Source organism: Haliotis rufescens, unplaced genomic scaffold, assembly GCF_023055435.1.
Source record: "Haliotis rufescens isolate VD_foot unplaced genomic scaffold, xgHalRufe1.0.p SCAF_1, whole genome shotgun sequence".
Lineage (NCBI taxonomy): Eukaryota > Metazoa > Mollusca > Gastropoda > Lepetellida > Haliotidae > Haliotis > Haliotis rufescens.
The window spans coordinates 54,590,437-54,615,143 of record NW_025963779.1 but is presented as its reverse complement, the minus strand read 5'-3'; the positions used below and the strand labels follow the sequence as shown (position 1 = coordinate 54,615,143).

The 24,707-nt window shown below is 39.5% G+C and overlaps 1 protein-coding gene across 2 annotated transcripts in view; it reads left to right on the top strand.

Annotated features, from left to right (window-relative positions):
* Positions 1-652: 652 nt before the first annotated feature.
* Positions 653-24,707, top strand: part of LOC124131551 (striated muscle preferentially expressed protein kinase-like) — a 29,394-nt gene continuing 5,339 nt past the window's right edge. The window contains exons 1-10 of one of the 2 annotated variants that reach the window (XM_046494877.2): positions 653-751; positions 6,465-6,520; positions 6,771-6,863; positions 7,993-8,049; positions 8,419-8,476; positions 11,193-11,288; positions 18,551-18,621; positions 19,435-19,566; positions 20,801-20,938; positions 23,862-24,149. In XM_046494877.2, the coding sequence (XP_046350833.2) occupies positions 6,499-6,520; positions 6,771-6,863; positions 7,993-8,049; positions 8,419-8,476; positions 11,193-11,288; positions 18,551-18,621; positions 19,435-19,566; positions 20,801-20,938; positions 23,862-24,149 (955 nt within the window). In that variant the 5' untranslated portion in view covers positions 653-751; positions 6,465-6,498. The remainder of the gene's footprint in view (positions 752-6,464; positions 6,521-6,770; positions 6,864-7,992; positions 8,050-8,418; positions 8,477-11,192; positions 11,289-18,550; positions 18,622-19,434; positions 19,567-20,800; positions 20,939-23,861; positions 24,150-24,707) is intronic. The other variant, XM_048397951.1, reaches the window with a different exon arrangement.

Below are 24,707 nucleotides of genomic sequence, written 5' to 3'. Positions count from 1 at the left end.
ATGTTAAACTGCGGCATGGTATCTCAGTGAGCTAGCACTATAAATCGGCATCAGTCCGGACTAGTACAAGCAGCCACACACACACATACACGTGCATGCACGTCGCTATATAAGTGCAATAATCTTGGACGCGACGTTAAACCAAATTTCACCTCACCTCACCTCAAAGGGGGATAGAGCAGCGTAATATAACTGTCATCTTAGAGGGTATGTAAGTTCCACGTCAGTCTGAATATAAAAACAAATTTTAACAAGAAGAGAAGCCCCTCTAACTATCAAAATACTATTTTGGAGATACAAACAACTTCTTATTAAATCACTTATTGATACACGTATTAGCAAAAAGACTCAATTACGTAACACATATTAAAGGAATAAAACCATGTTTTCAGTCATATAGAAATATACTGAAAGATATTTGGTGTCGCTGCACTTGTTCCGCTTTCCAATCAAGTTTACCGTAACGTCAAGGTGAAGGTTGTTTTACCCAATACCGGTCGTTCCAGTCTGTCGCAGGAACGATGAGTCACCACTGCGACGGAGTGTGGCTATCGCTTTTACAAGCTCCTCACAGCAATAGCCCGTTCGGGGAGCTCTCTATATTTTGTGTAACGAAGGTGTCACGCGCTGGGAAGGAGCTTGGAGCTTTTAAGGGGAAGGGAGGTAACTCCGAAGTTGGAACTGCAGTTCAAGGGTGTGTCTCGCTGCGGTGAAGTTTGCACATTTAAGGCATTTTGGGGTCAGAAATTTTGTAAGTATGATTATATATTAAGTGAGCAACACCTTCATCTATCCAACAAATGCTAATATAAACCTGACGTTGCCAAATTGAACACTAAATGTGCAGTTATATCTAACATGTGTAGAAGTTTTTAGAACGCGTAAATTTGCCTAAATGGTGTTACATGTTTTCGTTACTTTTATTGGTGAGAAGCACTTCAGTTCACTGTGGGTAAAATTATTATTATTAAAGGTAATTACATTCAAGGTAAAGGGTCAGTATCTTGCACATTTAATATGATATTTAAATATCTTGACTCGGTGGAAACCTTTAAAGGGGCACTGATCTAACGCAATTCCCCGGGACTGGTTGTTGCCTTTGTTATTGTTTTTTCCCAGTGAGTACCCGGATGTATAGCAGAAATCTAGACTAGTTCGCGACCTCTGCTGCGCCATTCGTAAGCGCATTAGTCACTTTTATGGGTAGTAATAAGGGCGTATGGTCACATTGATCAACAAAATGAAATACAGTTTTCGAGATAATAAAGAAATGTAGGTATCTTTGTGAGTAGCATCGGTAATGGTGACGAAGTTTTGATAAGTCACTTGCTTGGTAATTTTGCGATTTTCGTTTACACTATTTTGACTTGCAACACAAAGTATATATTTCACCTGAGCATATGCTTTTTTATAGTGTGTATATTTTTTTACTGTCAAATGTGTAACACATTTATTAAACGTCTAAATATTCAGTTATTTTATAAAGTGACTGAAAAACATTTCCATCTGTATTATTATGACAACGAATTCCAAACATTTTGATGTTTAATGTCATCACCAAGAGACTGAAAATGTAACGTTGAAAAGTACATTTCTAAGTTGTTTGGCTTTTAATCCTACATAATAATCTGTTGTGATGTGTGTAGGCCCTTTTGATCGTCTTGATCAATCTGGACAGATTTTTTAGTCAAAATGACTGAAATATTTACACATTTTATAAATTGCCTGAGAGAATCACATTTTACAAATTGACGGTAATATATACACGCTTACAAAGGAAAAGACCTGTGACAACAACGACTATCGCGCATTAAAGAATTTCCCAACCAAGACGTAGAGAAACAAGAACGAATCGGTTTAAATGAAGGTCTGGAAAACAAAATGCAGATATCATAATTACAACCTACCAAATTTATGTGTATAAGTTTTAGGCAGCTTCCTTGTTCGAGGAATGTATCCGTGAATATCCACACAAAGGAACAATATCCCACTCGTCTGCAGCTGTACAAAGAAACTTATTCGATGTCACGTGTCTCAGTAACAATCAAATATTTTAAAAGATATATATCGTTTCGGGATATTATAACCCGTGTTCGTTTCTCAACTGATCGCTTGGATTGTTTCAGGTGTTTTACATAGGTGTCAAGTCTCAATGGTCGGCTGAGAAAGCCCACGTGACAACTATTTTCATAGCGTCCACGGTTCCTAAAAATTCCATTGAGTGATAATTAACAATGATCAATCAATCAACGTATTATCAGTTAACCCTTTGAACAAAGTATGTTGTTTTTACATCGGCCCTTCGCGCCATGATATGAGCGTCTTCCCTTTGTTTTAGTAAACCTAGACATGTAAACACTCACTCTTGACATATCCACTGTGCAAGATAACAGTGATTAATCAATCAACGTATTTTCTGTTAATCCTTTGATGACTAGGAACGATCCGTTGATTTACAAAAAAAAGTAAATCAACTGATCATTCATCTCTTGCTGGACTGCCACGTGCATATTACATAACACACATTTCACCTCACTTCAAACCTGGATTTAGATTGAATAATTACCCCAGACACAATAAATGCCAAATGGGAACCGTTGTCAGGTAATATAAGTGGTGCTACCACTAATTGTACCTGTAATAAATTCATTAACTGAGCATCAAGTGAATGACGACAAATACACAAGTGTAGGGTTATACGAGAAAACGTGGATGACAACAAGGGAGTAGTAATCGTATTATCGACGCAAGCCGAAATCCGAAAATGCTTTCACTGCATGGATACTGTTTTTAGTATTAAACTATAACCATCTGGGGTATTTCCAAATGACGACATCCGATGAGCTCCCTTGTTCTTTTTGTCTGTTTGTTTAGGCTGAAGAAATGAATTAACATGCGCCCTTTGTCGAAATCTTTATAGATCACAGTTAACCAATCAGTGTTCAAAAATGCGTAAAACAAATATTGCCTCCAGCCTCCAAGTTTATTTAGCTGTCCTTGCAGACGGTACCCCAGTCTCTGGTCACGCTCAGTTGCGTTGCGTATCATCCGGGTACTCACGGGGGAAAAACAATAACAAAGGCAACAACCAGTCCGTTAGATCAGTGCCCCTTTAATGTGTTGTAGCTTGGACCGACTACAATAGATCTATGAAAAGTGAACACAGCAGGGGTCAACTGCAGTATTTGGGTCCCCACTTCGGGGATATGGCATATGGAAACCGCTGTCAGCTTCAGTATGGAAGCTGCCGAAGGCATCTTTGCTTATAGCGTGCCGAAATCAACTCGACACCTTTTTGTGGCAAAAAGGCCCCCAAAAGAGAGCAGGGCCCTGTTCCACAAAGCGATATTAGGGCTAAGTCTGTCGTAAGTCTATGTTTAAGTATGGGAGTTACGATCATCTTAGCGCTACGATCGCTTTGTGGAACGGGGCCCTGGACGTGAAAAGCATGGTCTAAGACTCCGCCGCTATGGGGGCCGAGGGTGTTATCATTTGATCATTATATTCAGTTTCTTAGTTCATCAGCCATGTTTACATTTATTAGAACTTAGAGACCGATAGAAACATAGAGAAGTATATAGAATCTATCGTTGGATCATATGTTTTCAGACATACGTTTTCGGTTGGCCATGTTTATCGCTATAACAGGGGGTGTAGCATCACACAGATATTTTAAGTACTCAGATGATGGCTTGTTATTAAGAGAAATTTGTTTTCCTTAAATCTTGTCTGCCTTTTCTGTTGTGAAATACACTTTGTATTTTCGTTCATTAGTTAGCATTCACAATCTAGTGAGCTGTTCGTTTGGTCCTGGACATTTGCTCTATATTTTTTTTCATGTGTAATTGATGGATATTACGAACATGCGTATAACAAAATAACACATCTGGCACTCTCACCTTGTTGTCATGTGTGTACACTGTCAACATAATGTTTAAGTGTATACCAAACTGTTAATCCCTGCGCTAAGCTCATCACATGTCACCAATCGGCCTATCAAAACATTTGTGACCAATGTTCAAAACGATAATAAACAAGTGAAAACAATTGATTTACTCTTAAGTACTGACATCTCGTGCTCAAATTACATCCTCAATTAACAAGAGTAACACAGCGATTTAGCCTTATAGTCTTGAAGTGGATATATTCTGTGTATAAAGTGCGATGACTAGAGTGAGGAAATCCGTCTTTCAACAAGTGCTCAAAGCAAAATCACAGAGACCCGTTTTTATTTATGTTATGTATGATGAATAAACAGTGCACACTTTTGTTATTTATTGATTAACATGATGTGGTCACATGACTTGATCAAAGATGTCTGGCTGTTGAACGGCGTATAATGATTGACAGATATAACAAACTAAAATCAGTGGTCCCTTTGAGTTTGTTGTAACCATAGTTTACCCTATACAGTGACGCTACAACGCTACGATGGAAATAATAACTTAGATGTAAGTTTGATTACTTTTAGATATATTTTTGTTGATTTTATTTATCACTTTGTATAATATATTTAAAGATTTGCTTAAAATAGACTTTATTTTGCTCTTTGACATGTTCGATGCGGACCCGTTCAATAACATCGCGGGAAATAGTGAATAATTTTTTAATTTATTGATAAAAAAGGATAAATTAGAATGGAATACGTATTTCAGACATTGTGAAATGTGACAGATTTAATAAATGAATGATATTACAGGTAGATCTAGGTCCATAAAAATATATACTATAACGCCCACCAATTACATGTACTTAAAAGGTACCCAGGTTCATAGTAGTATATGGCGTGCTGACAACAATTCCACCAGTGACGGTCAAACAAAAACGGCGTGTTATATACTGTTAAAAAAAGAAACGCAAAACAGATATTTTTGGCGATAAGAGCAATATTAGCGGACCAAGAGGTGCAAAATGAAGAGGTTTAATATGTTACAGTGTCAGTGACAATTTTCTTATATAAAATTGATCATGACAAGGACATGCAAACCATTCGTCGGGAAATACGTACGATTCGGAAAAACGCACCCAGTGCATTAACAAAAGGACCATGGAGCTGCACATACTACACTTGCAGCAGCACTATGAACGGTATTAAAGTGCAGGGTTTTTGATTGTCTGGCATCTGTGTCAATCGAACAGTGACTGTTTAACAACATGCCAAGATTAACAGAAGTGCAAAGAAACAACGTCATAGGCCGCTTGCAGATAGGGGAATCCCGATCAGCTGTAGCCAGGGTTTTCAATGTAGCACCCGGCACCATCACAAGGCTATGGGATTGGTTTCAACAGCATGGGTCAACAAGTGATCTGCCAAGGTCGGGATGACCAAGAGTAACCACCCCTGCCCAAGAATGCTACATCCAACTGCGCCACCTACGTGAAAGGACAACCACAGCCACCTAAACCGCATCCCAAATACCCAGACTTACGGAACCGTTAAAATGCAGCAGGTCTACAAGCAAGACGTCCTGTTTGACATCTCATTTTGAGTCGACAACATCGTCAACAATGACTACATTGGTGTAGGGAGCACAGGTAATGGCCTCAACTGCGATGGAGAAATGTCTGGTTCAGCGAGGTATCAAAATTTCTCCTCCGTCGAGGGGGAGGAAGAGCACGGGGTGGAAGAGCAGGGGGTCTACAGATGTCGGGGAGAACATTACGCCGGAAACTGTGTGCAGGAAGTGGACAAGTTTGATGGGGGGAGCATTATGATGTGGGTGGCTGTCTCTCATCATGGCAGGACAGGTTTGGTCCATATCCAGGGCAATCTTACGGCTCAGTGATACATCAACAAAATTCTCCTACCACACATCCTCCCAATTGCAGCCAACGGCAACAGTGTATTCCAACAGGACACCACTCGACCGCATACAGCACGGATCACAAGAGCCTGTTCTCCCCTGGGCCTCCAGATCCCCGGATTTGAACCAGATGTGGGATGAATTGGATAAACGGCTACGCCAACTTCAGCCACAACCCCAGACTTTGCAGTAGTTGCCTTTTGCGTTGCAGACCGAGTTGGCTACGATTCCCCAGGATGTGATTTGCATGTTCGTTTCTTCCATGGGCATGAGATATCAGGCCATTATCAATTCAAACTGGGGTCATTTGCTTTTTTGATGGTAGCTGACCTTCACCTTGGACTTTTCTTATATACCGATAACTGAGATAACTACAATCACCAAGTGTTCTCTCCACAATATTTTGGCTCAATACCTTGTTCGGTTCCTCGTATAAATGTATTTTCCTACCTTACACAAATCTGGCTTTGCTTTTCATTTTTAGAAGAGTATATAATGAAGATAAAAACTATTTATGTTTATACTTGGCAGCATTAATTCTACTTTTGTCACCATATTTCTACACAGGACTCATATCATTGTCATCTATTTATTCTATGTTTGTTGTCTGCCAGGGGTCCAGTGGACATGACTCATTTTGATAATAACCTTTGTTTTCAGTAACTGATTTCTGCTTAGGAACCACTACCTGACCATGACTATAACATTTTGGAGTGGTAAGACACATGTTTGTTCTTTGTTTGGATTCTGGTCATCTTGTCATAAACTACAGCAATAATACCCCTGCATCCACAGTCTTGTCAAGCATAATGTTTTCCGAAGTCATTTATAACAGAAATATAATTCAGCAAAGTTTAATTTTTATAATGTCTAGTCTATATTTACTGTCAGCAAGACCAAATGGATTTATTATTCTATTTTCATCCACAATTTCATCTCACTTGTTATGTAAATGGTTTGTTTCAGTCGGGATCTACCAAACGAGGGACTACCAAACGAGGGACATTGATTTGAAAGGTCCTTTTCTTGCTGTTGATAAGGTTGAAAATCAAAGCACAGGTACAAATCATGTTTCCCTTGCAAGGAAGTATACTAGTGTTAAAGTGCATACTTGAGAAAAACGTTGCAATGATAGACATTATTTTTGTTGATTTTCTCTTGTAAACATGGTAAATATTTGCAATTCATTGAAATGTCATTGGATGTGTTTATATGGGTCATATGAGATCACACAAGATTTTTGTTCCAGAATTAGAAGTAATATATCAGTTTTGATGTTTACTTTTGCAAGGCAATGCGATGATCAAGTTAAAGAGCCAGTACGTCGACAGTTCTGGGGTTTTTAAATCATGCATGAAATAATTTCCGAGTGTGACCTCACACCTTGCATGATTCAATTCTAAAACCAATACAATAGAGCTCCGCACAGCAAAGCCGACAACCCAAGCGCTGCAGAGGTTAACTGGCTTCAGTCCCGTTTTACATAGAGGCAAATTAAAGAGAAAGCTTGTGTGCTTTTCTTATGGATGACTTACAGAATACTAAATTGCCAGTTTCATTGGATTAGAGCCAGTATTTATCAAAGCCTAGATTACAATATATATGCCTTGGTCGTATGTTGCATTCTCCTACCTAGAGTTACTTGCTACCAGCCTAGTACATCTCCCACATCGTCACATCTTACACTGTCCGTTGAAGATATTGCACAATTTTCATTTATGACACAGATATAAACATATATCATGAAATTGAGAAAAATATCCTGAAATGTGAAAAACCTTTTCCGTTTGTGTCTTTATCTTTGTTTACATTGGTTTTATGGCTCAATACTCTGTCATCAAAGCCCTAGAGCTAGCGATAGGTTCACTTTGATGTGTAAAGCTATATTGTCATGCACCTCGCTGTCACAGTTGTAGTAGCATATCTTTATAATTAGGCAAAACAATATATTTCAGAATAAATTTGGATATGTGATAGCCTACACCCGCGTGTGGTCAGAAACTTCTGTCACAGAGTAAGGCGAGCAGAGCCGAGTAAGTTTGAGGGCTATCAGCTACTTTTTGCAAACAATGCTTCAGAATGGTCGACGCACTGGCCATTTGAGTTATTGCGTGCCATTACGATGTATTCCGTTACATGAAGATGTGTGTCAACAATGCCATGAAGGTTTCCTCTTGTTTCATTAAAGGCTGGTGTCCTGAAGATAGCCTGCCAGTCGCAAACAGAAAAAATGAATCGGACAGTGGTATGAAAATGAGTTTATTTCATTGGCATGAAGCTATTCTTTGTCAGTGTGTTAAAACACAAATATGATCATAATCTTTAGAATTTGTTTTAGTTCCTATTGAATAATCAAGGTTACTTTTCATGATGAGTCGACTCAAAGAATGACTGGTACTTCTACAGAGAAGTTCAAGAAAGTGGCTAGTTCATAGGAATATATTACCTTAAAATTTTTATGAGATGTGTTAAATAGGACTTGGGGTAGTCTAATTGTGTTTACTTGTTGTGGACTGTCAGTCATCACTTATTTTTTAAAACTTGTCAAATGTAAAGATTGGGATTATATTCTTCTAGGTTTGATCAATTCATTAGTCCATCTGCAATGTTTCAGTGCTTCAAGAATGCAGAGAACAGCAAAGAGGAGGCACAGAGAAGATTCCTCAAGCAAAGTATGTATATATGGAATAGCACTATTAAAGATTGAATATTGTCACCATTTATGATAAGCAATCATTAATAGGGGTTAGCTTGATGTGTGTGCTTGGTTATGTCAAACCAGTGCTAATAATAGTTGAAGACTTTATTCCTGAAGTTAGTAACAAAGGATTGGATACTGTTTAATGTCAAGGTCACTCGGCTTGTGTATTTAGGCGATGAACCGCATTGTGATGAATCTCCCAGTCCCCACATGAGAGTCTACTTCTCCTGCGAAACAACATTTATTTAAATTGATTTAAAAATTTGCCTCCATTGTCCCGTGAGTAAAAACAAAGAACAGGAAGTTTACGTTTACGTTTACGGATATCTATGATTCCGATTAAATCTGTATGCATACATGCATGTGATACCTCCCGATCTGTGCGGGAGGCTCCCGGATTAACACCCTTTTCACGGTCACCACTGTTTGACAAGAATGGGCCTTTGTCTATTAATCAACAGGTAATTAAATCCATATGGTGAAGATGTAAATCTGTAGAGGAAACTTGAATAGTCCTAATAGGTGCCGGGAGGGTTGAACTTGAAATAAATACTCATCCGAATACTTATCACTTCCTGAAATGAACTGTTGTCTTCATGTTCTAAGTGTGTTTGTTCCTCCATAAATTAAGAATGTAGATACCTATGTTTGGCCCAGTTGACTTTATTGGTTATCAGTTTTGTCAGAAACTTTGTTCAAACATCAACATGCCTCAAAGTTACGCCATTAATCTTCCAGAAACCAGCGTGATTGGTTGATTCGGTACTTGAAATAACAATGAGTTACACAATCACGGTTCCTCATAACTTGGGTTTCAAAGTCAAAGTTTAAGTAAAACTCATGTTGATTTTCCTTTTGACTGACATCATGACTCGTCTGCACAGAAATATCAACACACAAATTTGTATCGAATTTTGCGAGAATGTATCATGATTAATTTACACAATTTGACTGGCTAATAGTTAGCTAGCCTCCCAGATCTGCAATCTAATTTGCATATAACAGTACTAGTCAACTAATGAGATTAATACACTTCAAGGTCAGAAAAATAACAATATCGAGGCTCATTTCATTCATTATTTGTAGTAAAACGTATATGGCATACATTTCCAAATATGGCATACATTTCTTGAAAATGGAATAACGTGAACATCTCTAGGATATGTATGAAGTGAAGTAATCAGACTATCAACAGACTACCACAGACAGAAAAAAAACAATATATTTTAATGAAATTAGGGGCGAGCATGTTGCTTCAGGATAAGTGCACTTGATTTTTCTTTTGCCTGTTTTGTAACCAAAAGCAAGCCTAATACTAAAGAAGCCTGTGTCACGACAAAACCTGACATTGAAAACGTCGTCAACAGGCCAAGTTACCGATCATTCATTTTCAGTTGGCTTATTGCAATGATATTTTTTGTTGTTAACATTGAAATGGAATTTTAGAATATGAATTGATACCGGGGTAGGCGTATCGTGTCTTTGGAGTAACTTTGCTTTGTGTCGATAGATCGGTGAATTGTATCGCTAATGTTATAAATAATCATTGCGTTGAGATCTACAGTGGATTCGATGGGCTGACATCCAGTGAAGGTCACAAGAGATCTTATTCTAAAACATGACCCAGCTCATATTTGAGCTCTTCAGCTGAGAGCTCTTCATACCTGAAACACCTGATAAGCTGCCTATATACCCCTGGGACATTTTTCTGGGATACGAGTGGATGACATTGACAGTAGGGTCACCAGTATGGACTAGGCGATCAAAACTTTTGTGCACATGATCGCTTCAGTATTTAACATGTTTAAGATTGGAATTTGATGAAACTGAGTATTCATGATCTCAAAGACATCACCTTTTGGGTGACCTCCATATGAGGTAAAGGTCACCAGAGGTCACTTTATGAAGCATGGCTTAAATTGAGTCATCAAAATGAAAGCTTTTTCCAATCAACAGTGAGAGACTCTAGAATACTACTCTATACCTTTCTGTCAAATGTGGTTTAAACAATATTTATTTTTCTAAAAATCGGATTGGTCAAGAGGCATACACCTATAAAAGTCTACATGAAGACTTTTCCCATAAAAAATAACAATCATAAATAAGACAGTTAAGCAGTCTTGAAGGAAGGAAAGATATGTCAAATATCAAGGTCACGTTGAAGTTTGTTCACTTATGCTTATGAAATGATTTCATATTCATAACACCACCAAAGTAAGTTTGCAACAAGTAATTTTAGTCAGTAGACAAATTGACAAATTGAAAGTTAGGTCGCATTGGCGACCGTTTTAGTTGCAACTTTGAGGCCTGAAGTTTGCAACAAGTAATGACCCATATGTGATTGGATGACACTGAAGGTCAACAGTTTTACATAAAGATAATTTACATGTAGTTATATCACATATGCTTTCAATTGAAAACTTGTCTGAGATTGAAAGTCATGGTCATTAGAACAGAAGTGCCAATAACCTTCTTCTTAAGGTAGCTAGAGGCATGGAAATTTTGGTTTTACTGTTGTTCTGCATTGGGTATTCGCAAACAAGAAGTGATGTCTTAAACAAGAAATGTTTATATCTTTGTGATTTAGGTGTCAACAGGCATGGGACTTTCTTGTTAGAATTATGCTGTATTGGGCCTGTCTTTTCCTACATACAGATATGATGTGAAGTGCTTATTACTTTTTTTAGGATACGGCAGAGAGGTGGACGACAAAAACCCAGGTATCCTAGCAGAGGAAGAATCCCCTCCATCTTCACAAATCGTCAGCCTACCACAATCAAGAGGTATGTCCAGCATGTCCAAGAGACTTTCTCAGTACACAAAAACATTCATAAAAAAAATAAAAAAATTAAACTTATCCTAACTCACACTATGCATCTCTCCTCTTTTGATCCAGCTTCTTAAAAGATGATTTACCCGAACACTTCTATAGTATCGCCATAGTCACCTCCCAGCAATCTGGTTCATGCATGCTTTTCCTGCCACTTGACCCACACACACTGTACATGTGGTCTCTCCAGCCAATTCATTCCCTTTCTAATTGCCATGTGGGGCGGTCGGGTAGCCTAGTGGTTAAAGCGTTCGCTCGTCACGCAGAGGACCCAGGTTTGATTCCCGACATGGGTACAATGTGTGAAGCCCATTTCTGGTGTCCCCCGCCATGATATTGCTGGAATATTGCTAAAAGCGGCGTAAAACCAAACTCACTCACTCTAATTGCCATGTTGTGGTGACGTAATTATACACCAAAGGAATCCATTTTAACTTTTTTTGGCCTTTTTTACATTTTTCCCGCTTCAATTTGCCAGTCTACGTCTTCTTCTGAGTCGGTTTTCATCATGGACAAACAGTTCTGCGTCTCCCTTGCAGACGGCTATTTCTGCTAGCCGACCCACGCAATGTTTGTTCTGATTGTTGTGGGCGGTGTAGCAAATCTGCACACTATGCTCAATGCCTTGATTTGCCTGATGATTCCTTTAGTAATTACCTTTATAAATATTGACATGATTGAGAGCATGATCGGCTCTTAAAAACTACCGAGAAAATGACCAGAACTAAGAAAAGTCCGGTGAAGAAGTAAAATAGATTGACAAAACAACCTTGACGATTGAGGATTCGTTGAACCCGATGCTTCCTGTATTATCTGTCGACGATGGCGGTGTTTCCGAAAGTTTTTTGAGAGACACTTCTATCTTTACCACTCAGCCTATTTCGAGGTTCCTACCTTCAACAGATTCGGCCAAGCAGCCTACGGGTTCGTAAGTACATAAGGTGCTTTTGGTGAATGTGGATCCAACTGAACCTGTATTTTCTTCTCAGTAAACCACGACCTCTGTTACTGCTACAAAGCCTACCATAGATTGTATTGTTTCTTCATCACCCTTGTCTTCTGTCACTGAGAATTTTAAGCTTCTGCCTGAGGGCATCCTTAAGACTGCGACTTCAAATGAACCCTCTACAGTCACTTCTCGTTGGTCCCTGTCTACTACTAGATGTTCCAGATCACCGATTTGTTGCTCTCCTGGAGATTGATCACAATACAGGTTTGTCAGACTCTTCTTTCAATCAAGATTTGTGTGAATCTCACTCTCCAGGGTATTCTTATGAAGATCATCAATCCCTTGATGGGGAACAACTTGTGAATTCTCGGCATGCGACGGATAAATTGTCTTCTACGGTTAGATCGCTCAACTCTAATCGACGATTATCTTAGAATTGGCGAAACTCTCAGACTTGCCATACCTTTAGGGATTAGGGACTCTACCCTGCATGAATGTACTTCAAAGGTTCGTCAAACCCCGAGGTTTGATGAACATCTCAGGATCGGAACACCTCTGAGAAACAGCACATTTCGAAGGTTTGGCACACCTCAGAGGAGTAACATACCTTTAAGGATTAGCATTACCCCAAGTTTAGACAAGCCTCTACAGATCGACCATCGTCTGCTCAACTCAGCTCTTCTAGGGATAGCAGGTCAGGGAATCGATCACACAGAGAGATACTTCAGACTCCTCAATCATCATCGACAACGAAAAGATTTTTCCTGGAACCCAGCTTCGTATAATACCTATGCAAACCCTGCACATGATTAGGAATGTTATACCCACAGTATATGGACTCTTTTCTCCAATAGCGGGGTACTCCTATGGCATCTGCTTACCCGGATTATCGTCCTCGTTGTGAATTTTCCTCCTATCGGCACAGAGACAACCCTCGTTGTTCGGCTACTACCAGCAGATCCCCTTATTCTGGTTCCCTGTCACTGCCTCCAGTTTCATGTCCACCAGCTGTATCAGATGCTCAGGTGACATCACAGGCTCCTACCCAGATTCTTTTTACTCCGTAATGATATAACTTCCATCCCGGTGCAGCAACTTCACACCCTTTTACAAGGTGTGAAGTCAGCATGCCTCCCTCGGTTGATTCGGACATGGGATCTTCTGTTAGGGTCCAGTTACGGTTCTTGTTTGTTTGTTTGGTTGTTTGTTAGAGTAGGTCTTCAGCAACCCATGCTTGCCATAAAAGGTGACTATGCTTGTCGTAAGCATCTTCCCGAGGCAAGAGAGTTAATTGACTTTAAAAGTCCAGTTTCCACCCTTGCCGAACTAGGCTGGAATTCCTGGGCTTGATCGTAGCGCCACCAGTGGCTATTACCAGTTATGTCCCCTCTAAGCCTCTCCCATGGATCAATCAGATTCCACCTCTCGTATCACTTGCGTTTGCTTCACACAAAACTGTGGCGCCCAGTCAGGATGATCTGATTGATCTATATTGTTATAAAACGGGTCTTACATCGCTAAATGCATCAAATCACGTGAGCACCTTGATTAAAAACATGAAAAGATTTGGGGAATATCTACTGACAACCAGTTGGCGGTGCACATGCTTTGCAAATCCTGCAATCGACCGAAATCTGCACGACAGTTTACGAACTGGATTTCGATTTCGGTGCAAGATTTTGATTGGACTATGCATAGACTCGTTAGTCCAGTCCAGTAAAATGTCCATAATACCAGCCTAGTTCCGCAAGGGTGGACTTTTATAGTCAGTTAACTCTCTTGGCTCGGGAAGATGGTCGTTAGAGGCGACTAACAGGATCGAGTGGCCAGGCTCGCTGACTTGGTTGATGCATGGGGCGTTAAACAACAAACAAACCAGTCTAGATACAGCTTTTGGATCAAGACAAGGTGATGGCCAGACTGGACCATCTTGCCCATCACGCGGGATCAATTAACACTCTTCGACAATGGGGTGTCCTTCAACTCTTCTCCTGGGATGATCATTTTAAGCATCGTTTTCGTCAACTGCCAACACCTTCCTTTTTGCTGGGTGCATCCAGGACATTGCACATGAAGTCCAGCGTGACACTTCTCTCTAAGTAACAGTAGATCTACTTCGCTTCCAGAGAAACCAACTTGAAGAGCAAAGAATGAACACAAATGACCATCTTTCACTCCAACTTAGTCAGATGTAGCTCCTTTTGTGACCAGGGATGTGGTCGCCAGGGCAACCTGGTGGCAAATCAAGCGGACATACTGTATCTTTCTCCAGACCTAAAAGTAGCGATGAATCACCCAGATCAGGAGATACAACCTCCAAATGACTTTTCTTCATAACGACAGGACTGTTCTGCCTCAACCCGTTCTGTTGGTTCCATCACCGGCCGGCCAAAGATTGGGTCTATTCTGAAAGAATTTGGCCATCCTGATCGTTCCGTTTGTATTACGTCTCTTCCAAACTTCAAAACAGATATCATTTACCCTTCATTGCGACACCTCTTTAATGCCTATATCCAGACAAGCAGCTTCCGATTCTCACAGATGCTATAGGTATGTTACTGTTAAGAACGCTATGTCCACGATATCAGGTTTCTGCTATCCAATCTTCCTGGTCCGAAAGAAAGACAGCCTTAAACTTTGGCCCACGTACTAATTCCTCTGTGGATGACGTCAATTGCATTACTACGTTCGATTCTTCATCCCCACGACTTCATGATCTGTCAAGGCCTACAGGACACGTATTTACATGTCCCCATGCACCACCCTTTCCTCCAGTCAATTTTCCTTGGCAGCCACTATCAATGAAATCAATCTTCGGTCCCCTAATTATTTACCCGCCTCACTTTGCCCATCGTCAAATTCCTACATGTTCGAGACATCATCTTTGAATCGTACATTGACGACTGCATTCAGGCAAACAAAGATCCAGGCATACTTCTCAACTTCATGCAGCGTCTTCTACTTAGATGGAATGTCAAGGCCCAGTTTATCAGTTTATCGGGGCCCTCCTCGACACACACCTAGGCAAGAATTCCCCAGAATTGTTTAATGAAGATTCAACACCTTGTTCCATTTGCGCTTTCCTTCTCTGGGGCAAGAGCTACATTGGGCAACTTAAGGGTTAAGGGTTTTATGAATAAAGCTGCAATCAGTTCCGTAGTGGCTACTACAACAGGCGCAGAGATCTCTATGGTTGCTAAACTTCAATCATTAATTCGGTCTCACAAGTTGGCGGACCATTCATCTCGGTTACGACCGACCTGTGATCTTAACATCATACTTGGCTGCAGGGGTCCGGAAAATTTAAAATCCCAATCGGACATTTGCATTTAGGCCACGCCCCCTTCAAATTGCGTATTTAGTACGACTTTTCACACACATTACAAGTTTACGTATTCATAGTATGATGAATTATGAATTGTTTCAATTTAAATTGTTTAATTCACCTGACAATTAATACCAAATAATATCATTTTAGATTTACATGGAAAACATACGTTTGTTTCTGTTAAAAAATGATCTGTTAACGTAGTGAACGGTCTAATTAATATTCATGAGTTATATTCATGAGTCTGCTCAAGTGTACGCGTTGTAACATTTGGATCGAGACTATTATCCCATATTTGGTTATCACGTGACCTCACGGGAAAAGTGGTTTTTTTAAACTAAAGATTTTTTTAAAAACAAGACAGATAATTTAATCACAAATACTAAAATATCGTTGATAGCAATAGTTATTTGAATACTTTTTTCATCTGTACTTAATTATTGACCATAAAAAAATTGGATATCGATCGTCCGAGAAAGCAAAATGGCGGTCAATCAAGATTCAATATACGACTAGCTACTGAAAACAATAAAATCTGCAAATCCTCATTGTATGTCAACCATGTGAAAGTCGTTAAGCACGACTTACAAAATGATCGTCCAGACTCTGAGGGTTTGGCAGATCCGCTCGACTGATCTGCATCGGTCGACTGGCTGTCGTCACGCTTTCGCTTCTTGTCTGAGGTTACGTATCGTAGCATTGTGAGGATAATGAGGTACATCGATGATGCAAGGTATTAATGTACAGTTGTAAACACCTTTCACTCAAATTAACAAGATGTTCTCAGTAATTAATCCTCGATTAATCAGTGTCAACTCAGTTTATTGCCTATTACAGTGATTGACCGATTGGACTATCATGTAGGTTCGATGTATTTACAGCAATCAAAACAAACAAAGCTTGTCAGTGTAGTTAATCTTCATTGTGTTGCAACTGCAGACAGAAACTGCTCAGTCCTAACTGTTGATCATGTCCGGTCAAAATTTAAGAATGTCCGGACAATACTTTTTAAAATGTCCGGTAAGCAATATTTTAAAACGGACATTTGAGATTCCCAATCGGACATGTCCGGCGCATATGACGGTTTCCGGACCCCTGCTTGGCTGATTATACACCTCTTGCCGAGAATGCATTATGCTGAAAACTGTCTTTCTTCTGGCTCTTCCAACAGCTGATGTGCCAACCTCGGCGTTCTCGGAAGAAACTTTTTATCCTGTTACTACGACAGCTGTTACGGAAATTTCTCACACCACTATTTCGCATTGGATTCAATCAGTTATCCTTCGAGCTTAAACCTTTGCTGGCCTTTCAGCTCTTGTAGCATCCAACCCTCATGAAACTCTCGCTGTCGCCTCTAGTATGGCTCTGCACAGTAATTGTACCTGTAGTATGGCTCTACACAGTAATTGTACCTCTGGTATGGCTCTGCACAGTAATTGTACCTGTAGTATAGCTCTACACAGTAATTGTACCTGTAGTGTGGCTCTACACAGTAATTGTACCTGTAGTATAGCTCTACACAGTAATTGTACCTGTAGTATAGCTCTACACAGTAATTGTACCTGTAGTATAGCTCTACACAGTTATTGTACCTGTAGTATGGCTCTGCACAGTAATTGTACCTGTAGTATAGCTCTACACAGTAATTGTACCTGTAGTATGGCTCTACACAGTAATTGTACCTGTAGTATGGCTCTACACAGTAATTGTACCTGTTTGTCCCGCACGGGACTCAACCTAAAAAAGTACGAGAATCTGTACTTTACTAAGAAAGTGTTATCCCAAATTTAACATTTGTTACATTTGACCACTTTCTAAATGGCATTGTGTATTCATCTCCCAGACTGAGTATCTGATTGAAGGATGCATTCACTTGTCTGTCGAGATAGGATAAGTATCATAAATATACAATTTATTGTAAAATTTTCAAATGTACTATCCATAATAGCATAACAAGTCATATTCCTGATATTGTAAATCATTTTTGGTCATGTCATAATATATGACAACTAGTCAATCAAAGGTATTATGTGTCTTTTCTTCTGACTCTGCCTTCTGATGCTGGGCATTGAGATGAGAACTACACAGATAATATGCCTGGCCAAATGCAAAAATATTATTTCCAGGGTAGAATTGGTCACAATTAGCCTCTGCTTGTAGTGGTAGGTGACTTAAGTGGATCAGGGGATCAGACTTGGCTTGACTGCCTGTCATCATACTCTGTGCTATGGGGCAAAGCTGATGATATCAACTACTGATTTGCCTCGTTCAGACTCTGTTATTATCCCCCACCCAACAAAGTTGGATATAGAAATATAGAAACGTGCTCCGTCCGTCCGTCCATCCACCACGTTTCCTTTCCTGAGCATAACTTAGAAACTGTTCAATGTTTTTCAGGAAACTTTGCAGGTCTGTCAAGTACATGCTGAACTGGTGCCTTTTGCTATTTAGAAATTTTAGAAATTTGTGTTTTTTACGTTTTCATGGCAACAAGATGGACTTAAGTTCTGTGAGGGTTGGGTTCGTTTCTGGAGCGTAACTCATAAACCGTTATAGATTTTTTCATCAAACTTTGCAGGTCTGTCAGGTACATGCTGAACTGGTGCCTTTTGCTATTTAAATTTTTTAGAAATTTTTAAAAAATTTATGTTTCCATGGCAACAAGATGGACTTGGGTTCCAAACTATTCTTTTTTTTACAATTTCCATGACAAGTTCCACCTCGGTTAAAAAAAGTTAGGGTTTGTTTAGATTTAATTATGTCATAAATTCTGCAACAGAGGCTGGGGATATAGCCACGTTAGTGGCAAACTCTTGTTGAAATTGCTAGAATATTGCTGTCTGATGTGTTAAATGGTGTTGTGCCAGATGAGCTTGGTGTTCCTTTTGTGTTGTGTTGCCAGTTGTGATTGAATATTAAAATACTAATAAATTTTCAGGATGATAATAATATTGCTGTTCCTCTTCTGTGTCCTTGGTGTTGAAGGAAGCTCTTCACAGATGGGTACCGGTAAGTTGATATACAAACAGTTGGGAATGAGCTGAATCTATTTGAAACCCATTCAGTGTGTGTAGTTTACACAGTATTTGTTGTAGTGAAACCCTTTACGATCTTAAACATATGCATATACTATGGCACAGCACCACGTTTACCATTGTCATGTTTATGGTAATTTAGATTTCCAAATAAATTGAACATTGATGTTACGTAAGAAGCACCAAGTTCTTTTGAATGGTTTATCATGCTTATTATCATCCCTGTGAAACAAATATTGCGTGAAAGAGAACACTACCAGTAACACATAACTCTCATCTTCATTCAAAAGATTGCACTAACATGTGTAACAATACTTAGACCTGTACAGTCTTTGTTGGTGTATGGACCGCCTCCGTGGTCTAGTGGTAGAGCGTCCGCCCGGAGAGCGGAAGGTCCGGGGTTCGATCCCCGGCCGCGTCATACCAAAAGATGTTAAAAGATGGTACTTGTTGTTACCCTGTCTGGCGGTCGGCATTAAGGGGCTAAAACAAAGGACTGGTCGGCTCGGAGCCAGTATACTGTGTCTGAGTGGGGTATTCATGTTAAACTGCGGCATGGTATCTCAGTGAGCTAGCACTATAAATCGGCATCAGTCTGGACTAGTACAAGCAGCCACACACACACACACACACACACACACACACGTGCATGCACGTCGCTATATAAGTGCAATAATCTTGGACGCGACGTTAAAACCAATTTCACCTCACCTCACCTTGTTGGTGTGTGCATAGAAATTTTATTTGGATGTTTACCATGTTTACCTATATTTGTATTAATTTGCAGATTGTCGAGATATCATGACAAACTGTTCACAATATTCAAATAATCAATATTGCGAACCAGATCATGACCATGATGAACATGTAAATGTCACATGGCTGTTTCTCAACTGCCAGAAGACATGCATCTGCAGTCGTAAGTATATTGTATTCAAGCAACAACCCACTTTTTTCAAACTTATTTGAGGACGTGAAGGGAAGATATTTAAAAGCTGATTGACTCAATGCAGATTGAACTGATGGTGCTGGTGTTGTGGAAATTGCATGAAGGTTTGCTTCAGACTGTTTATGTCACAGCACCCTGTAAAATGTGTTATTCTTTGTTTTCTCAAACGTAAGCTACGTCCTCACCACAGTTGGGTTTCTCGAGCATACCCTTATGACAGATGTAAGAGATCAGTGATTATACTGATTGAAGATACATCAGCATGAAAAGTTTGTGATCCTAATTCAGACTGATGATAATATCCTATTTAAGCTCTATTTATCTTTGCAAGAGAATAGTTTCTTTGTGAACTAATATTATGGTTCTGTTATTCAGGTTACTAGTACAGCATTTATCAAGGTCAGCTCTTTGTAGCATTTAAAGACTTCAGAACAGTATAATTAATTTACAGTATTGCTCAATGACTTTACATTTGTAACAACTAAACTTTCAGTATGAAATTGGGGCAGTCTGGTAGCCTAGTGGTTAAAGCTTTCGCTCGTCACGCCGAAGACCCGGGTTCGATTCCTGACATGGATACAATGTGTGAAGCCCATTTCTGGTGTCCCCAGCCGTGATATTGCTGGAATATTGCTTAAAGCGGCGTAAAGCTATACTCACTCACTCACCAAATATGGTATTCTCTGGCATCTGTTGGCTGAGATATTTGGTCATTTGACTTGAAGTCCTTATAACTTCTTTATTAGGGTAGCTAGAGGCATAGGACTTTAGTCACTAGTTGTCCTGCATTGGGCAGACATTTATCATGAAGATGAATATTATGACTTTGTTAGAAAGTGGCTACAGGCATAGAACCTTCTGATTTAAAGTTACTGCATTGCACATGTGTTTTACATAACTGGAACTGATTTTGTTAAACTTGTTAAGCTAGAAGTATAGGGCCAAATTTTACTGCACAATAGATTATGGGTCACATGTTAAGATAGATTGATATTGGTTAACTTTCACTCAGTATAGTGAAGTCAAAATGGTTCAGGATACATGCTTCTTGTGGCAATGTTTTAGATTTTCAGGAAAGGGGGGACAGGGTGTGCTTCTGCTTTGGCATGTAAATTAAACACCTTTCTAGTTAGCCCGACTGATTATGAACCAGTAATGCATAAAACTATCCCATCCTTAACTTTGACACATATTCTTTCAACAGAACTAAAAGATAATGCAACGGAAGACACCGATCCTAAGTGCAAAGATTTCCAACATTTTCTGCAGTGTCTACAACGACCACCAGCAGAGGAATTTAGGAATACCTGCCCCAAGACCTGCTTCTACTCTGCGACGCCTAGTAAGAAATTTTGTTTTTCTCCAAATGAACGTTAAATATGATGATTGTTCATATTTTCTACAAAACAGTGAAATTGTAATCATGGCACTATTTCTACTTTTCAAAGGACATATTAGTCTGTGCTGAGGGTTCATGTGAGTCAGTTATCATCTTGTATAGGTGTCTTCTAGTGAGTAGTTTGTCTGTGCTTAGTCTATTAAAAAATTTGCACACACGTCAATTGCATCCTTACCCAGAGTCGCTGGCTCTCCACATGTGGTCCATTTACAAGATGAGCTAGTTTCAAAAAGCTCCTTGACAGACATGGGGCGCGAGCAAAGTTACACCTTGCCCCGATGCGGGACTTGATGCAAAGAACCAATTGCCTGTACAGTCAGACTTACCTTCACCCTCTCTACTGACCAACATCATTGGGCCTCGTGACACATACGAACCCTCTTTTGCCCAGTATGTGTGCTGTGCCGATACTTTAACATCACCAGTCTTTCTCACTACATCCACGTATCCACAAGTTGAAGTTTGACCTTCAGCTGTTTGGTTTGAAGGAGAATGTATATATACTGAAAATGTATTTAATCTATTGTTGCTCTTGGTTTCTTCTTTGTTATCCCCCCGGCATATAATGCGGGGGGATATAGCGATCAGCCAGTCTGTCTGTCCGTCCGCCCATCCGTCCGTCCGTAATCATTTCCTTTTCCGGGGCAGAATTCCAAAACCATTCAGTTTATTTGATCGAAACTTGGCAAAGCTATCAGGCACATACCGAAGTGGTGCCTTTTGATATTTTTCTTTTTACGAATTTTTATTTTTTACAATTTTTATGGAAAGAAGTTGGACCTAGACTCCATTGGGGAACGGGTTCATTTCCGGGCCAGAATTCGAAAACGATTCAGTGGGTAAACAATGTATGCTTCTTAAAGAACATTCAACTGTTGACTCATTACATACAGAATTGCACATTTACTAGTGGTTACTTTACAGACAGCTGCCGGGGGGATATGTCATCTTTCTGATGACTCTTGTTTATAAATGTACAGTTTTGACAACAACTCTAAATTTAAATCACTTTAAACATTATGTTCACAACAGGTATATCATTGAAAGAAATATTTCTCATAGTAAAAGTCAACAAGCTTAGTTCTATGCCAAGTGGATGTTTTACCATGAACCAGCTAATGTAGATATGTCTACTTCTGGAACTCAGTGATCTTTATTTAATATGTACAATAGTTCTTGCAGACGTAAATTTATGTTTTGATGTCACTATATTCAACCTTTTTAAGGGATAGCACAGAAAGTGAGTGGATGTGTGTGTGAAGGAGTGTCTATGTCAATGTCCCATTTATAAACAATCTGAGTCCATGATATCTACACCTCCAGTATCAATCTTTCTGTTAGTATCAACATGCATAATTATTGCTCCTGGAACTCATTTAATAACCTTGCTAAAGCTGTCTGTATATCTGTTCTAACTTGGCCCAGGCACTACCCTGGGTGTCAGGCCCGATCTGTAACAATAAAATAGCCATGTAAAAAAACAACAGTGTAGAATGCTGAGATCGAAGGGGTCGGAGGGGGTGTTCGGGTGAATGTTCTACAATGTTTTCACTGTTTTATGATTGAAGCAAAAAGGTATATTGCGTACTGTTGTGTTAGATAAGTATATTTAGGGAATACACAGATTCCAATTATTTAAAAAAATATATACCAAAAAAATATTGTGGGAAGACATTTTAGGTTTTACGCTCATCAAAAATATGTCCACTGGTAAGGGTGTGAGGTATTACCAGTATATCGGTTAATTGAGGTTCATTCTTTCCACAACATGTATCACAATATCATTTTTTCATGCTTGATATATAGGGAGTTTTCAATTTGGGATTTTAATCATATGTTTAATGTTATATACTTGCCAAATGTCTTCGCTACCCCACATCATGCATCTAAGGCCCCAAGATGGCTGCATATTTATTGAATGAGTACACATTATGTTGTACCAGCATCTTGTTTTGTTCCATATATGAACTTCAGTTCATACCTTAATGTATCAGATTTCTTCTGGACCTGTGAAGATCCGGGGTAGAAAAGGTCTTCAGCCAGCCATGCTTGCCATAAAAGGCGACTATACTTGTCATGAGAGGCGACTAACGTGATCTAGTGATTAGGCTCACTGACTTGGTTGATCCATGTTATGGTATCCCTACTGTGTGGATTGATGCTCATGATGTCAATCACTGGATTGTCTGGTCCAGACTCGTCTATTTACAGACTGTCGTCATATAGCTGGAATATTGCTGAGTGCGGCTTTAAACAAGAAACAAAAAAGGAGAAGGATTGCTTTTGAATTATAAATTTAGAATTATACAACATATCGTGATACATATCACAATACGACCTAGTGCATTGCAAAATATTGTGATACATTTTAAACCTCCAATACTCATCCCTATTTACTGGAAATACTGTATGTCCTTAAACAAAAGAAGAGTTGTGGTACCCCCCCAGTATTTGGTTCCTCCGTTCCGAGAACAAAAACAATCTTAAATAAGAGGTAGAAAAATATTGTAGTTTTTCTACAATAAACTGACATGTTCCCGATGTTGACACTTAGTTTGTTCAAGAGTTTACTGTCTTGAATTTCAGGCTAAAAAAGATAAAAGCATTGGTTCTCAGGCAATGGCATTTGCAAATGTAGTGTGGGCGGGCGGTGTTTATTTTTCAAACTGGTATGTAACCAAATAAACGGTTGTGTACAATCAACCTGGGAAAAGGTTATGATGATGCATCGGTGCCTGAGAACCAAGACCTCTATTTTTTTCAGCCTCAGTATGGCAGCCATATTGATTACCCCAAGGGAGCTTTCAGTTGGCCATGTCTGAAGATGATAGTGAGAATTTGTGTTATTGTTTTTCATATCTGCCAGATTTCCTGACATCCCCCAAAAACCAGACCATCAAAGAAGGATCGAACCTTACTCTGGAGTGCTCCATCAACAGCACAAGCCCACCGGTCAATATCACTTGGGTCAAGAATGGTAAACCAATTGTCCCTGGTAAAAGAGGGTTAGTGAGCAGCAATTCCACCACCAGCATGCTCACCATCATTGCGGCAAGTCCGTCTGACCAGGGTCGGTACTACTGTAATGCCACCAACAACAATTATCAACAATTGCTGCAAAGTCAAACAGGATATGTGACTAATGAAGAAGGCGGTAAGCAGGCACTGTCGTACAAGCTCTTAGAACTCTTCTGGGAAGAGCTTGTGGGGATGCTGGGTTAGAATATGTCCCCAGCAATCTTTGCTGGTTGAATGAGGGGACCAAATGGATCAGGTGGTCAGGTTTGGCGACTTGGTTGACCATGTGTCATCGTACCCCGACTGAATGGATTGTTGTTCACAATATCAATCATTGGATTGCCTGGTCCAGTCTTGATTATTTACAGGCCTCTGTCATTAGCTGGAATATTTCTGAGTGCAGTGTTTAACAACAAACAAACAAATGAAGGAAGTACGGTTTAGGCTACTCATATTTTAAATGGTAACCAAAGGAAATGATATTCTGTGTATGTCTGTAAAAGTCCTTTTGAAGTCTACTGAACTGGACTACGATAGGTTTAAAGTTTGGTCATATGACATATCATATTCGACGTAATTAGCGCCTCGCTCTAATAAGCACCCACAGCCGTATTTGCTACATAGTATTATTTGTAAGAGACATATATATCTAAAGGGGTAAAATACGGACACAGATAATTATCTGCGTTTGCCA